This window comes from Camelina sativa, chromosome 4, assembly GCF_000633955.1.
Source record: "Camelina sativa cultivar DH55 chromosome 4, Cs, whole genome shotgun sequence".
NCBI classification, from domain to species: Eukaryota; Viridiplantae; Streptophyta; class Magnoliopsida; order Brassicales; family Brassicaceae; genus Camelina; species Camelina sativa.
The window spans coordinates 21,494,131-21,507,194 of NC_025688.1; the positions used below are offsets into that span (position 1 = coordinate 21,494,131).

Consider the following 13,064-nt stretch of genomic DNA (forward strand, 5'->3'; position numbering starts at 1 on the left):
TGTATCAGGCTTATACCACAATCTTGAGAATGATGTCTTTCTCAATACAACAGGAAAGATGTCCTGTTCAGATTACGTGACATACGATTACTGCTTCATGCATTATAAACTCTAAAAGACAGTTGTAAATTGTAACTAAAGTGATGGAACTGAACCTTATCCTTAAAATCCTTTAATGAAAAGTCTGTAGGAATGAATACATTAGGTGTTGGCTGAAGCAGGTTTACATCAGGGGCAGACTGCACCCACTCCTGTTTGTGTTAAGCACCAACCAAAATTGAACTTCTTCCAGAGTAAGAGAAAAATATTGAATCAAACAGAATATAAATTCGAGCAGAGGAAAAATAAATATGCAAGTATAATCAGATCTTCAGGAAATTATCAAATCATAAGCCAACCTGAATGGTGGATTTGGTTATCTTCTCAAGATGATACGCAGTGTTATACCATGGCTCAACCTTGTCAGTTTGTCCTTCAAATTTATTTGATTCCCAAAAGATTCTACAAAAGTACAAATACAATGGCATTAGATTCTGCGACACAACGAGCTTACTAGGCCATCAGCAGTCAGCACTGTAATGCTTGAACTACATGTAGATTTTATGAACATGACTATGACACATTGGGGACTGAGGGATTCTTAAACAAACCGCCAAAAAGCTAATGTAAATTTTTGCATTAAAGAAATCATATGGTCGATAGCAATAAAAACATTTATTTAGCACCGTCCTCAGCTTTCTCAAAATAAATAGTATATATACAAAATTTGGTTGGTGAAAACCTACGAGTTTATAAGACATTTAGAGGATAGTACGCACCAAGGAAAAACAAAACATTCCCGGAACAGAGACTTACCGAAAATTATTGGGAGAAAGCTCATCAAGAACTTTTTGTATAATAGCTGGATTGAATTTCGAAGGCAGTGATGATCCAACCAGCCAATGCTTGGTTGGGTATATCTGAAGGATAGTTGCAAAAGGACACGGAAGATTAAAGAAAAAAAACAAAGAAGTGAAATATTCAGCCACAAATGGGTTTCCAAACTTCAGTCATAACGATCAAACTTCATATGGGTAATCTACTAATGCTTTATGAGACTGTGAGAGGTGAGCATCTACTATACTTCTTGTTCATCGTAAGACTACGTCTATAAATATAGCAGAAGTAGGTATACAAAAAGCTAAACGATAGGAAAAAGTATGAGAAGTCGATTGAACTGCTGAAGAATATAATTACCGTCATGTTTGATGAAATATCCACTACATAAGAAATTGGGTCTATTTTGGCTTGATAATGAAATTCTGCCTCACAGATAGCTGAGAGCTTCAACAAGACAACAACAATAACAGATGTATCAGGCTCTTTCAAGACATAAATCAGTAGGAATACTGGCCAGATTAAAATCAGACAATAACACAAAAGGTGGAAAAATAGATCATACAGCTTGATAATACCAATACCTCATCGAAAATCCACTGGGAAACACCAGACTGTTGTAAGACTTTAATTTGTTTAAACAACAACCCTAAAATATCTTGCATGTGCTCTGTATACCAATCAAGAAACAAAATCCAACCAAATCCAGATAATATCAGGTTCTGACTAAAACATCAAGCACACCGATACCATCTATTCAACATAAGAAAGATTGTTGCGAGCTTCCGTGGTCAGCATAACATAAAACAAAGACGAATACAGAAACCCACCGTGGCCAGCATCAGTAAGATCAATCGAAACATTGAAGAAAGAATATTCCATACTCCAGTCTGCTTCGCCAGCATACAGTCCTGTTGCCCAACCTGTGAATAAAAACAAGGAGAATTAAGATCAAGCAAGAAACACCTTCAAAATTAATACAGAGGAAAAATTAATTTTTAACTTCTCGTCAGTCACTATTAGCAGCAACAGCTTATTCTTTAAGAAAATTAAGATATAAGTTTGAAGACAACAATTAGAGATCTGAAGCCTACTTTGAAGTTTGTTACCTCTTTAAGATAGAAACTGCTAAAGAGTTTATTAATTTGGTCCTCAAGAAAACCTACCCAAGATTTTTAAGGCATGAAACAAACTTCCTTCACCTTCATGACCAATAAGATCACCAATATACCTGCATGGTGCCTCTTCATAATGATAGATACTAGGAGTCACAGGCCATATAACACTAAGCTCATGACCCTGCATTATTGGGACAACCTTCACAAGTACCTAAAACCAATGGAAACAATCACCGCAGAAGATACCACCTCAGAAACGTTCTAACATGAATTTATCTTCGTTTCTTGTAAATGCTAAAGCTAAAGTAAGGAACAGAAAACCTGCAAATGGTCTAGAGTACACGGCTGACCAGGAAATCGAGGAATATCCTTGTTGGTGTTTCGAACATCCTGGAATAACTCTTCCACTAGACCTTGAGTTTTATCAAGGTTTTCTGAAGACATGCAGAGCAAAGAGATGTATAAATGGTATATATACTAAATAGTTTTGTTTTCTGAAACTTTACCAAAAAAAAAAATCGAGTATGGGTTAGCTTCAAAACCTACCCTTGCCATAAACAACCAGATGCATGATGTTGGCAGAATAGTGTTCTTCATAGAATTTCATTAGTTCACTTCTTGTATTCACTCCCTTTGCTTCTGGTCGTCCATGAAGTGTATCCATATTCCCTACGGAAGATTATGACTTTCTAAGTACGATAAAAAAAAAGTTGGGAAGGACCAGTGACGTTTCTTATGCATCAGAACACCAGTTAAGAACAAATAGAACATAAACCTGTGTTAAATTTGTGATATGGATGGTCTTCTCTACTTAGATGCTTCTGTAACTGCAATAAGGAAGACAAAACTCAACTTAGATGCTACATACACATCAACAGACTTGTGGGCAATCAATATGAAGGGCTTAGATATTAAGTACTACAAGTTCAAAGAAAAACCAGTGAAATGCATTCTTCAGTGCCAATAATAACTAGATGGATAGATATAGTACGGTATATGTTGTTGAGAGAAGGGGTCAATACCTGGCCCAAACGCCAAGAATCTGACAACAAGTTTTTCTGATGCTCTGGATGAGAGGGAACTTGTTAGAATTCGTTGTATTTTAATAAAAGTCAACACACAGGGGAGCTATCAAGAAAGTCAAAAGCAAACCAGAGTCGACAGCCTTGATCTCCCTCATGGTGGCATCAGCTGACATCAATGGCTTGATAAAGAACTGTGCGAACCTAGTTAGACAAATAACATAACAATCCGACATATTCAAAAAGGCAAATCAGATAACATTAGTAAGCAAGAGAGAAAAGCAAATCCAAGTCAACCTATCCAAAGCTTCATCAAAAGAATCAGTGTTGATATCGAAATGGTAGTTAGTATCTTCAGTGGATGTATACGCATTTGTGCTCCCTCCATGCTACAAACAGATAAACTCCAATAAGCACATTCCAATTATGAGCAAGATTATATATAACAGAGACAAGACAGATAAGAGAAGAAGGTTACCTCTGTGATGTACTTGGAATAGCTATCTTCCTCTGGATATTTTTCACTTGCATAAAACAGCATATGCTCTGAATCCCCACCAGCAAAAACAATTAAAAGAGCAGAAGTTATTCACCCCATGGCCCATTGATTGAATCCTGCGATGATTATAAAATAGAACCACTAAAACGAAAACAAAGAGTACCAAGGAAGTGAGCTAGGCCTTCCAATCCTTCCGGGTCCGAGAACGACCCGACGCTAACGTTCATTGAAGCAGCACACTACGAGAAGCAGGCAAACATAGAAGAAATATTCAGCTATAATTTTTAGAATCAAAAATCAAAACAGTGAAGAATCGAGAGCTAACCTTGTCAGTCTCTGGGTCGCTGATTAACAACACCTCGAGCGAATTTTTGAGTACAATCCTCCGATACTCTCTCTTGTCCGTACGTGCCTTCAGTATATCGCCACATTCACCCGACGCCGCCGTCGCGTTTCCCAATCCAACCGCCATCTCCGTCCGATGATATTACTTTGGGATTGGTTTAGTTAGTGGTCTTCGCTCTTATGAATACTGTTTGTTCAACGTCTTTTTCTAATTTTTTTCTAACAACATGAGAGGAAAGCAACAACTCTGAGTCTAAATTATCTGGTGTGGTAGAGTCTACGTAGGATTCTTTTAGTCTGTATCTGAAAATTATCAACGGTGTATATTTAATCTAAAAAAACGATCGACGGTGTATATTATCCATGTTGATACTAACACAGATAGGGCAACATCATTAAAAACTTGGCACACGTGGTCTTTGATAATATATTAATGAATAATGATGATCCTCTAGCGGCCGTTGATTTAACGAAAGCATATGTAATCGAATTTCCGAGTCAAAATAAAATAAAAAATGACTAAATGGGCCATTTGTTGCTGAATCTAGCATTTAAACAGAATTTCGTACGTAATACCAACAACAAAATGCCCAAATTCAACAAAATATTATATAGGAATCGAAGATGACGTTGATTCATAACAGAAGAAGAATTACAGGTCTTACGTTTCATGCAAGGTGGAGAAAGGGGAATCTCATTTTAGACTAATTTTTTTTGAATTAACTCTAAAAATAAATGAGATATTTGACCAGAATATAAATGAGAGACATAAACTGAAAATAGGAAGGCAAATCCATATTTCCGTTTTAAACTTTTTAATGAATGCTTTTATTTCTTTCCAGTAGTATATAAAGAGAGCCTTCTCTTCCACCAGATGATAACACACCGCATCTCACTATACTTACGACATCCACATATATACACCCAACTGTTAACCAATCAACGTCCGGAATGGTTTCGATTTATATAGGTTAACATGCCAAGTGACTATATTAGCACAAGGCTTTTGAAGGCATCAGTAACGAGTGGTTTATATTTGGATGTCATAAGTGTCGAAATTGGTGAGCAACATGTATTAAAATGGCTGCCTTTTCAATCCCTCATAGCTTGATAGAAAGCTCAAAGATCACATTCTTTAAAATACTCGAGTTAGGTGATCACTGATCTTTCTATCAAGCTATTAGGGTTTGAATATGCGAACAGCCTTGTGAGAATCCTTCCTATAACTAGCTGATCATTCATCCTGACTTCTTCAATTCGTCAAAGAAGAAGAAACTGAAAAGTTTGGTTAATATTGTAGATTATAAGTCGATATAACTCCTCAATTGACCTGCAATAACCAAACTTTTTTATTGTTCCATCTTTTTGTTGAGTTAGTCAGGATTAACCAAGAGAAGGATATGATAAAAGCTTTGGATTTAGAGGTGTAGAGGGTTATAAAGTCTTATAACAAGAAACTTAATGAGCATGTGTTACTGTTTTGTATTGTGTCTACAAGATTGCAAGAGGTAACTGTCGGTTCTGTCATTACATGTGCTCTCTAAAAACAATCCAATTGCTTTTTCTGTTGATAGCAAATAATTACCAAGGACAGGTAAATCCCATTGACGTGATTAAATTTATAGCACCCTCGCGAGTTGACCACAACAATTTCACATATCTTGCTACCGCAACCGGCATGCACTGGATCTCTAACTGTAAGTACTGCACCTAAGAAAACAAAAAACATATAAAAATATATAGTCAATTCCTAATTCGGATAATATAATATGCGCTAAACATAAATTAAATAAATCAAAGATATATAAGTTTAGAGGAACAATCTACACGATCAAATCACTAGCTAACAAAGATCTAGCTAGAGGGAGAGAGAAAACCTCATGACAGCTATCCTTAGAAAGATTGTCGCTCATGCCACAGTCTACGCTATTTGAAAGCAAATAAACTATATTCTTCACAATGGGCAAATAATTCCACAGTCTATTATATATCTTCAAAACTATAGACCGGGAGATCATCCACTCAATCAGCGCAAGGAGACATCAGACAAAGTTCAAATTACTAATGTGTCTCTAGATCAGATAAAAAATTCTAACCATCGACAAAGCTGTTTCCTTCCCTTTTTTTTTTTATCATTTATTCCTAAGCAACCAGATATTTTGGTAATCAATATGGTAAATCTAAACTCTTTTCATTTTATGTGATATTTACTCGCTTAGCCATTCCCAAACTCCAAATTGAAACTGTATTTCAAGAAACTACTATTTTCTAAATAAACGGATTATTTGAGCATAACCCTTTCGTATCAAAGTCTCATAGACAACAAAACCGAAAGTAGAAGTCATCTTTTGTGATAAATATGTTTATCAAATTAACTAAAAAAATGAATAAAATATTTTTATTCTTTTTTTTTTTGTCCTATGATCGCTGCTCGCTCAAATCTGAGAACTTGACATCTAGATTTTTTTGGTGGAGAATGGCTCAATCAGTTCGGTTATGCTGTCAGTCGGTGCTAGGTTTGTGTAGTTTTTTTTAAGAACAAACTTAATTTTGATGGTTTTTAAGAACCAAAAGGCTCATGTAGGAAAACTTGAAGATAACAAATAGAGGATAGAATAATGCGACAACTCTGTATACATAGATAAATATTATCTAATGAATCATTTTCAAAACAGTGTTTGACAACTTTGGCAATTATTAAAAATTGTGCAAGTAATTTTAAATTACCAAATGAAAATTTTAAGTGCAACTAAAAAAACCATATAAGATCGGCGAGGCAAGAGGGTATTTGGTAGTTCCCACTGAGTTTTTCACTAAACCACGACATGTAAATCTAAACACTAAATTGAATTTTACGAAACTGAATTTTGTTATTCGTTTCTGAGTTTTTGAGTTGTTAATTGACGAATTGATTACGATTGGATCGTGAATCGGAAGATCTAGATTTTTTTTTGTGAACTCGAATCTAATTAGGTTCTTTCATTTAGGGAAAAGAGGATAAAATTTAGTGAATATAAATGATCCAAATTTTGTATTTGTATTTGGATTTTGTCAAGTGGATGTGAATTTGTATTTGTGATCTATGGAAGTTTAGAGATGATCGTGATGCTTTCTTGTTTTCTTGTTGTTTACTCTATCAAGCTACTTTTTTTTATAATGAAACTAGAATAGAGTCTTGTGGTTTCTAGAAAAGAAAAAGACAACGTTTAATAAGCATTTATCCTTCTCACATGAACATAATTTGTGTAGTTTTATCCTTCTTTATTTTATGAATGTTTTTCAAAAAACCTTTAGGATTGTGTTCAAAAGATAATAGTCAAGATTCATGACATTCGGCATTTAGAATGTCATATACACCAAGTATGAATGCATAAAGTAAATCAATAACTATAGTGCATAAATTAAAACTCATTGTTGCTTGATGAAATAACTTATATATAACAATGTGGTTGGGATATATAAGTGCATAAAGTAAATCAAAAACTAAAATAATGAAGTTAATAATCCGTAAATTCTATGGCATAGAACCAAAACATAGTTTCTATACTAGACATGTGAAAATGTGCATGTGTTGTTGAGTTATTAAGTTTTAGTAAAATAGGTACCGAACACTTAATCTAATTGATTGTATATTGGCGCCATGAATATAGAATTTTGACTTGCACACACGCCAAACGATCTTGTAAGGACATGGGATCTCTTTCTTTAAGTAAACAAAGAAAAGCATACATGAGAATGATTTCTAGATTTTTTTTATTTTATTTTGTGCGTGGGGCACGTGGCCAATACTTCTTCGTAGTACACATAAGCCAATAGTGTCTTTAGTTTGGTTGGCAAATCAGCATTGTATTGGATTTCAAGGTCTCCTGTTCGAGTGATATACATATATTTGTTCGTTTTATCCTATCTCAATCAGTTTAACATATGATTGATGTCTTATAATTTTAAGCACTTTAGCACATGTTCCTTTTTATTCTTTTTACTAGTCGGTGCATTTTTCTTATTTATTTTTTTCTGAAATAAAATTATATACTTTCAGTTCTATTTTGCCTTCTATATCTAGTTTAAATTTTAAAAATTTAATTCATATTTTAATCTGTTTTATAAATATATGTTGAGAATCAAGTCTTTTAAACAAGCGCCGAGCTACTGGCTAACTGACGATTAAAGATTCAATATCTATAATAGTCATTTTGTTTGTTTCGTGCTGTGAAAAAACAAAAAAAAAATTGTATGATCGCATTCAAAATTGAAAATTCCAAACAAATACGTATCTATATAATAACTTAAGAAACCATCATACCGATATAATTCAAAAAAAAAAAACCCAAGATGAGTGATAATACTAGTTGCCTCATCCATCCAAGATGAGTGATAATACTAGTTGCCTCATCCATCCAAGATGAGTGATAATACTAGTTGCCTCATCCATCCAAGATGAGTGAGTGTGGTATTATTACTACTTAGGCTTGGTCTTCAACCTCGGTGGCGATCTTGCTGCTAGGTAGAGACTTATCAGCCAAGAGATCACTGTAATCCTGGTATGGTGACTTAACGAATCTCGTCTCTTTCCAGAATTCTGGTGTTAGGAATCCGTAAGTCCTCTGCAGACAATCAAATGTTGCCTGAAACAAATCAACACAACATATATTGACTACATTAGTAATCAGAGAGAATTTAGCATAATCAAAGATCATTCAAAATTCAAGCAACAATGAGAACAATACTAACACACAACAAACCATCTTTAAATACAACCAATGTTCATTACAACAGTAATTACAGCAATCTCAAATCCTCAAATCATCACGAAATTGGTAATGAGTAGTCAGCTAAGTTCATCAAACAAAACAGCCATTGTTGATAACATTGTAACTTGGATAAAAGGAAGAGAGAGAGAGTACAGACCTTAACGAAGTTTCCTAGAGTTTTGGTGGATCCTCTAGAAGAAGTGAAGACATCATCAATCCCAGCAAACTGAAGAACCTTCTTAGGAACCCTAGCCGCCACGATACCAGAACCTCTCGGAGCTGGAACCATACGTACGGTAACAGATCCACATTTCCCGGTCACCTTACACGGCACAGTGTGTGGCTTCCCGATCTTGTTACCCCAGTAACCTCTTCGGATCGGAATCACAGACAATTTCGCCAGAATAATCGCGCCTCTGATCGCCGTCGCGACTTCCTTGGAGCATTTCACTCCTAAACCGACGTGACCGTTACTATCTCCGACGACGACGAAGGCCTTGAACCTCGTTCTCTGACCGGCTCTGGTTTGCTTCTGAACCGGCATGATTTTCATCACTTCGTCTTTCAGTGAAGGACCGACGAGTAAATCAATGATCTGGTACTCCTTCACTGGGAGAGAGTGGAGGTAGATCTGCTCAAGCTTCTGTATCTTACCACCTTTCACGAGACGACCGAGCTTCGTCACCGGCACCCACTTCTCTTCCTCCGGGGCACGACCTCCACGCCGGCCACCACGGCCTCTCGGACCGCCTCTTCCACCACCGCGACCGCCGAATCCACGTGCGAAACCGCCGCGATCACCACCACGTTGTTCGACACCACCCTCACCACCGCGTTCCACCATTGTCAATGCGCTCGATTGATTTTGCTTAGAAGAGCTAGAGAGATTTGGTGTTGTGTGGTGCAGTGTTGCTCTCGAGAAACGGCGGCAAAAAAAAGTTATTCTAAGACTATAAAAGTGGAGACGAAGAGGAGAGAATTAGGGTTTCTTGTAAACTGCAGCTAATTTAAGTTTATGGGCCCAGTAATAAAAGTCAGGCCCAATATATGTTCGTGGAATGGACTGTTTTATTCTTTTTTGTTATAAACGACTTGATGGATGGACTCCATAACCAAGCCCATACACGGCCCGTACATGGCCCATGTCCGTTCAAGCTAATAAGGCCTATTCGGCCACCTCCTTTAATCTTGGTCGGTTTAGGATTCTTAATGTAATTGGGCTATGCCCTTGACTATATATATGTAACCTCGAGTTTGATCAATGAATAAGACAAGAGAATTACTTCATTCGATTCTCTAGTTTACAACACGTTATCAGCACGATTGCCCTAAAAATCTAGCTGAGTAAAAACCCTATAAACCCTAACCGCCGCCGTTCATCCTCCTTTTCCATCAAAACCCTAAACCGTCGTCTTCCTCCTCTTTGTTCGAAACTAATTCCTATTCACGAGCAAACTTGTGCTCGTGACCAAGTTCTATCCAAAACCAGTTCGAGGTTCCTTCGTGGTTTGCGGTTCCGGGGTGAGTGCAGTACGTGAGCGGTACAAGGAGCGGTTTGAGATCTGTTCGTGGGAAAGCTGTTTGCGGTTCTATTCGTGGTTTGTGGTTCGTGATCAAGTGATATCTGAGGTCTTTAGCTCCCAGATCAAAACCGGTCAGACCTCTTTAGGTGTTAAGGTAAAAATCGAAACTTATGAACCATATAATCGAACTTGAACCTAAAACTATCAAACCTTAAAACTTACAAGTACACAATCAAACAAACATGTTCTTAAGTTCTCAAATCCCTAAACTATAAAACTTTAAAATCAGATGTTTAGGATTGTTAGATTGATTGTGAATTGCACCAAAACTATGTCAAGTTTAAAATCCGGTTGATTGCTTATTGTTGCTGGACTGTTTGTTGCATAAGAACCCTAGAACCAAAACTGTTAAATTCAAATATTAATCTGGTTGTTCTAGGATATTTAAAATCTGAAATTGCATGCATCCTTGAAATTGAATTGATTTTGCATAGGGTATTATTAATCGAATTTGGTACAAATTGTTCTTGTAAAATTTCGGCTGCATGAACCATTAATTCAAACACATAGACTTGTTCTAGGTTGTTAAAATTATTAGGATAACTTCCAAATAAAATTTAGTAATTATCTAAAGCCTAGAACAATATTTACTAAAATCCTAATTAGAAAAAGGAAAACTTAAGAAAAGGAAATTATATCTAATAAAAAGGAAATTGTTGCATGTAAGTTTTCTATCTAGGATTGTTTGTTTTTCCATGCATACTAAAACCGAAAATTATAAGTAAGGGCAAGGCATGGTTCGGTCTTAAATACCGCATGACCTGAGTTTAAATTTAATGGCATGGTTCGGTCTTAAATACCGCATTACCTATTGATTGATTGCATGGTTCGGTCTCAAATACCGCATGCTAATGTTCGGTTGTCTATTTTCTGTTTTATGCAGATGGCAAGGTTGAACAACCTAGACTATGCTGCTTTGAATGCTTCTGGAGACAACTATCTGCAATGGGCATTGGACACTAAGATCATGCTAAAGTCAAAGGACTTATTTGAATGCATTGAGGAAGTTTTTGAACCATCAGATAAGCAAAATTACAAGGCCATTATGCATATGCGCCATCACCTTGCTGAGAGTCTCAAGAATCAGTACCTCACTATAGAAAATCCTCTTGACCTTTGGACAGAGCTTAAACGCAGATACGGACACCAACAAACGGTGCTCCTCCCAAAGGCTCAATTCGATTGGAAAAACCTAAGGATCCAGGACTACAAACCCGTGGATGAGTATAACTCATAGCTTTTTAGGATTGTCTCACTCCTTAGGTTGTGTGGTACTGAAGTGACAGAGAAAGAGTTACTTGAGAAGACTTTATCTACTTTTAGCACTCACAACATTTTACTTCAGCAACAGTACCGTGAAAAAGGTTTCAAAACCTATGGGGAACTAATCTCATGTTTGCTACTAGCTGAGCAGAACAATGAGCTGTTGTTGATGAATAGTGCTATGAGACCTCCCGGTACAGCCCCATTACCGGAAGCACACAAGGTAGATATGGCAAAGCAAAATGAGCCTAAGGAGCCTAAAGAGCCCAAGGAGACCAACTACGTCCACAGAGAAAGACACTATAGCCGTGGCCGTGGTGGCAGAGGACGTGGTGGTCGTGGAGGCCAGGCAAGTCGTTTTGATGGTTATGGCCGTGGTGGCCGTGGCCGCGGTGGTAGGGGCCGTGGGTGCCTTAAACCGCAAAACAAGGCTAAATCGGTTTGTCACCGATGTGGTATGTCCAACCATTGGGCCAAGAACTGCAGAACGCCCAAACACCTCATTGATGCATATCAAGAGATGTTGAAGAAGAACCCAGAAGCCAACTATGTGCATCTCAATGGTGAAGATGACTTCGACCATGAGAATGATGATTCACTAGACTATGAGACTTCCGATTGTCTTAAAGAAGATAACTAGTTTTATCTTATGGCCTTGATTTAATTTCTAAGCTTTTATGCTTTATTTCGGTTTATGTATTGGATAATTATTTTTGGTTTAAATTCAATGATTTTATTTAAATATTTCTTTGCTTGTTTTATTAAAGTTTAAAACAAAAAAAAATTATTGTCATTATAGAAATGGCCGAGGATATGAGTGTACTTNTATTTCGGTTTATGTATTGGATAATTATTTTTGGTTTAAATTCAATGATTTTATTTAAATATTTCTTTGCTTGTTTTATTAAAGTTTAAAACAAAAATTATTGTCATTATAGAAATGACCGAGGATATGAGTGTACTTGTGGTGGACAGTGGATCCAGCCACATAATATTGAAGGATAAAAGATATTTCATAAACCTCATAATGAAAAGTGCCAATGTTAGTACAATTGCGGGTATAGCAAGTTTAATAGAAGGCTACGGCCAGGCTCACATATTATTGCCTAATGGCACACATATTGAATTAAGTGATGCCTTGTACTCATCCAGCTCTAAGAGAAGTTTATTGAGCTTTAAACACATTCGATTGAATGGTTATCATATTGAAACAAAGGGTGAAGGAAGCAAAGAATTTCTATACATTACTGAAATTGTGAAAGGCCATAAGAAGGTCCTAGAGACTATACCTGCACTAGCCCTGGTTTATATCATGCTAAGATTAACATGATAGAAGCTAACTTGGCAAAGCACAAAATGTTCAATGAACAGTTCACTCTATGGCATGACCGGCTTGGCCATCCGGGAATGAACATGATGCGTAAACTAATTAATAGTTCGAATGGGCACACTCTTAAAGAGAGAAAAGTTATCCCTAAAAATCTCACGTGTGTAGCATGTGCACAAGGGAAACTTATTATACGGCCATCACCAGCCAAAGTCCATAAAGAGACTTTAAACTTTCTGGAAAGGATACAAGGTGATATATGTGGACCAATACACCCACC

The 13,064-nt window shown here is 36.6% G+C and overlaps 2 protein-coding genes across 2 annotated transcripts in view; both read right to left on the bottom strand.

The window, feature by feature from the left end:
* LOC104784127 (insulin-degrading enzyme-like 2) overlaps positions 1–4,048 on the bottom strand; it is a 4,417-nt gene extending 369 nt beyond the window's left edge. Inside the window, exons 1-17 of the mRNA XM_019244187.1 lie at positions 3,841–4,048; positions 3,679–3,754; positions 3,495–3,562; positions 3,314–3,405; positions 3,147–3,220; positions 3,017–3,060; positions 2,770–2,821; positions 2,541–2,663; positions 2,316–2,428; positions 2,043–2,205; positions 1,707–1,799; positions 1,461–1,546; positions 1,237–1,323; positions 856–959; positions 399–501; positions 156–251; positions 1–63 (exon numbers count right to left, since the gene is read on the bottom strand). Coding sequence (XP_019099732.1) covers positions 1–63; positions 156–251; positions 399–501; positions 856–959; positions 1,237–1,323; positions 1,461–1,546; positions 1,707–1,799; positions 2,043–2,205; positions 2,316–2,428; positions 2,541–2,663; positions 2,770–2,821; positions 3,017–3,060; positions 3,147–3,220; positions 3,314–3,405; positions 3,495–3,562; positions 3,679–3,754; positions 3,841–3,987 — 1,584 coding nt within the window. The 5' untranslated portion in view covers positions 3,988–4,048. The remainder of the gene's footprint in view (positions 64–155; positions 252–398; positions 502–855; positions 960–1,236; positions 1,324–1,460; positions 1,547–1,706; positions 1,800–2,042; positions 2,206–2,315; positions 2,429–2,540; positions 2,664–2,769; positions 2,822–3,016; positions 3,061–3,146; positions 3,221–3,313; positions 3,406–3,494; positions 3,563–3,678; positions 3,755–3,840) is intronic.
* LOC104781656 (40S ribosomal protein S2-4-like) lies at positions 8,115–9,560 on the bottom strand. Its single transcript, XM_010506375.2, has 2 exons — positions 8,769–9,560; positions 8,115–8,485 (listed from the first exon to the last, which is right to left on the bottom strand). Exons 1-2 carry the CDS (start codon positions 9,453–9,455, stop codon positions 8,324–8,326), a joined length of 849 nt encoding a protein of 282 aa, XP_010504677.1. The 5' UTR covers positions 9,456–9,560; the 3' UTR covers positions 8,115–8,323.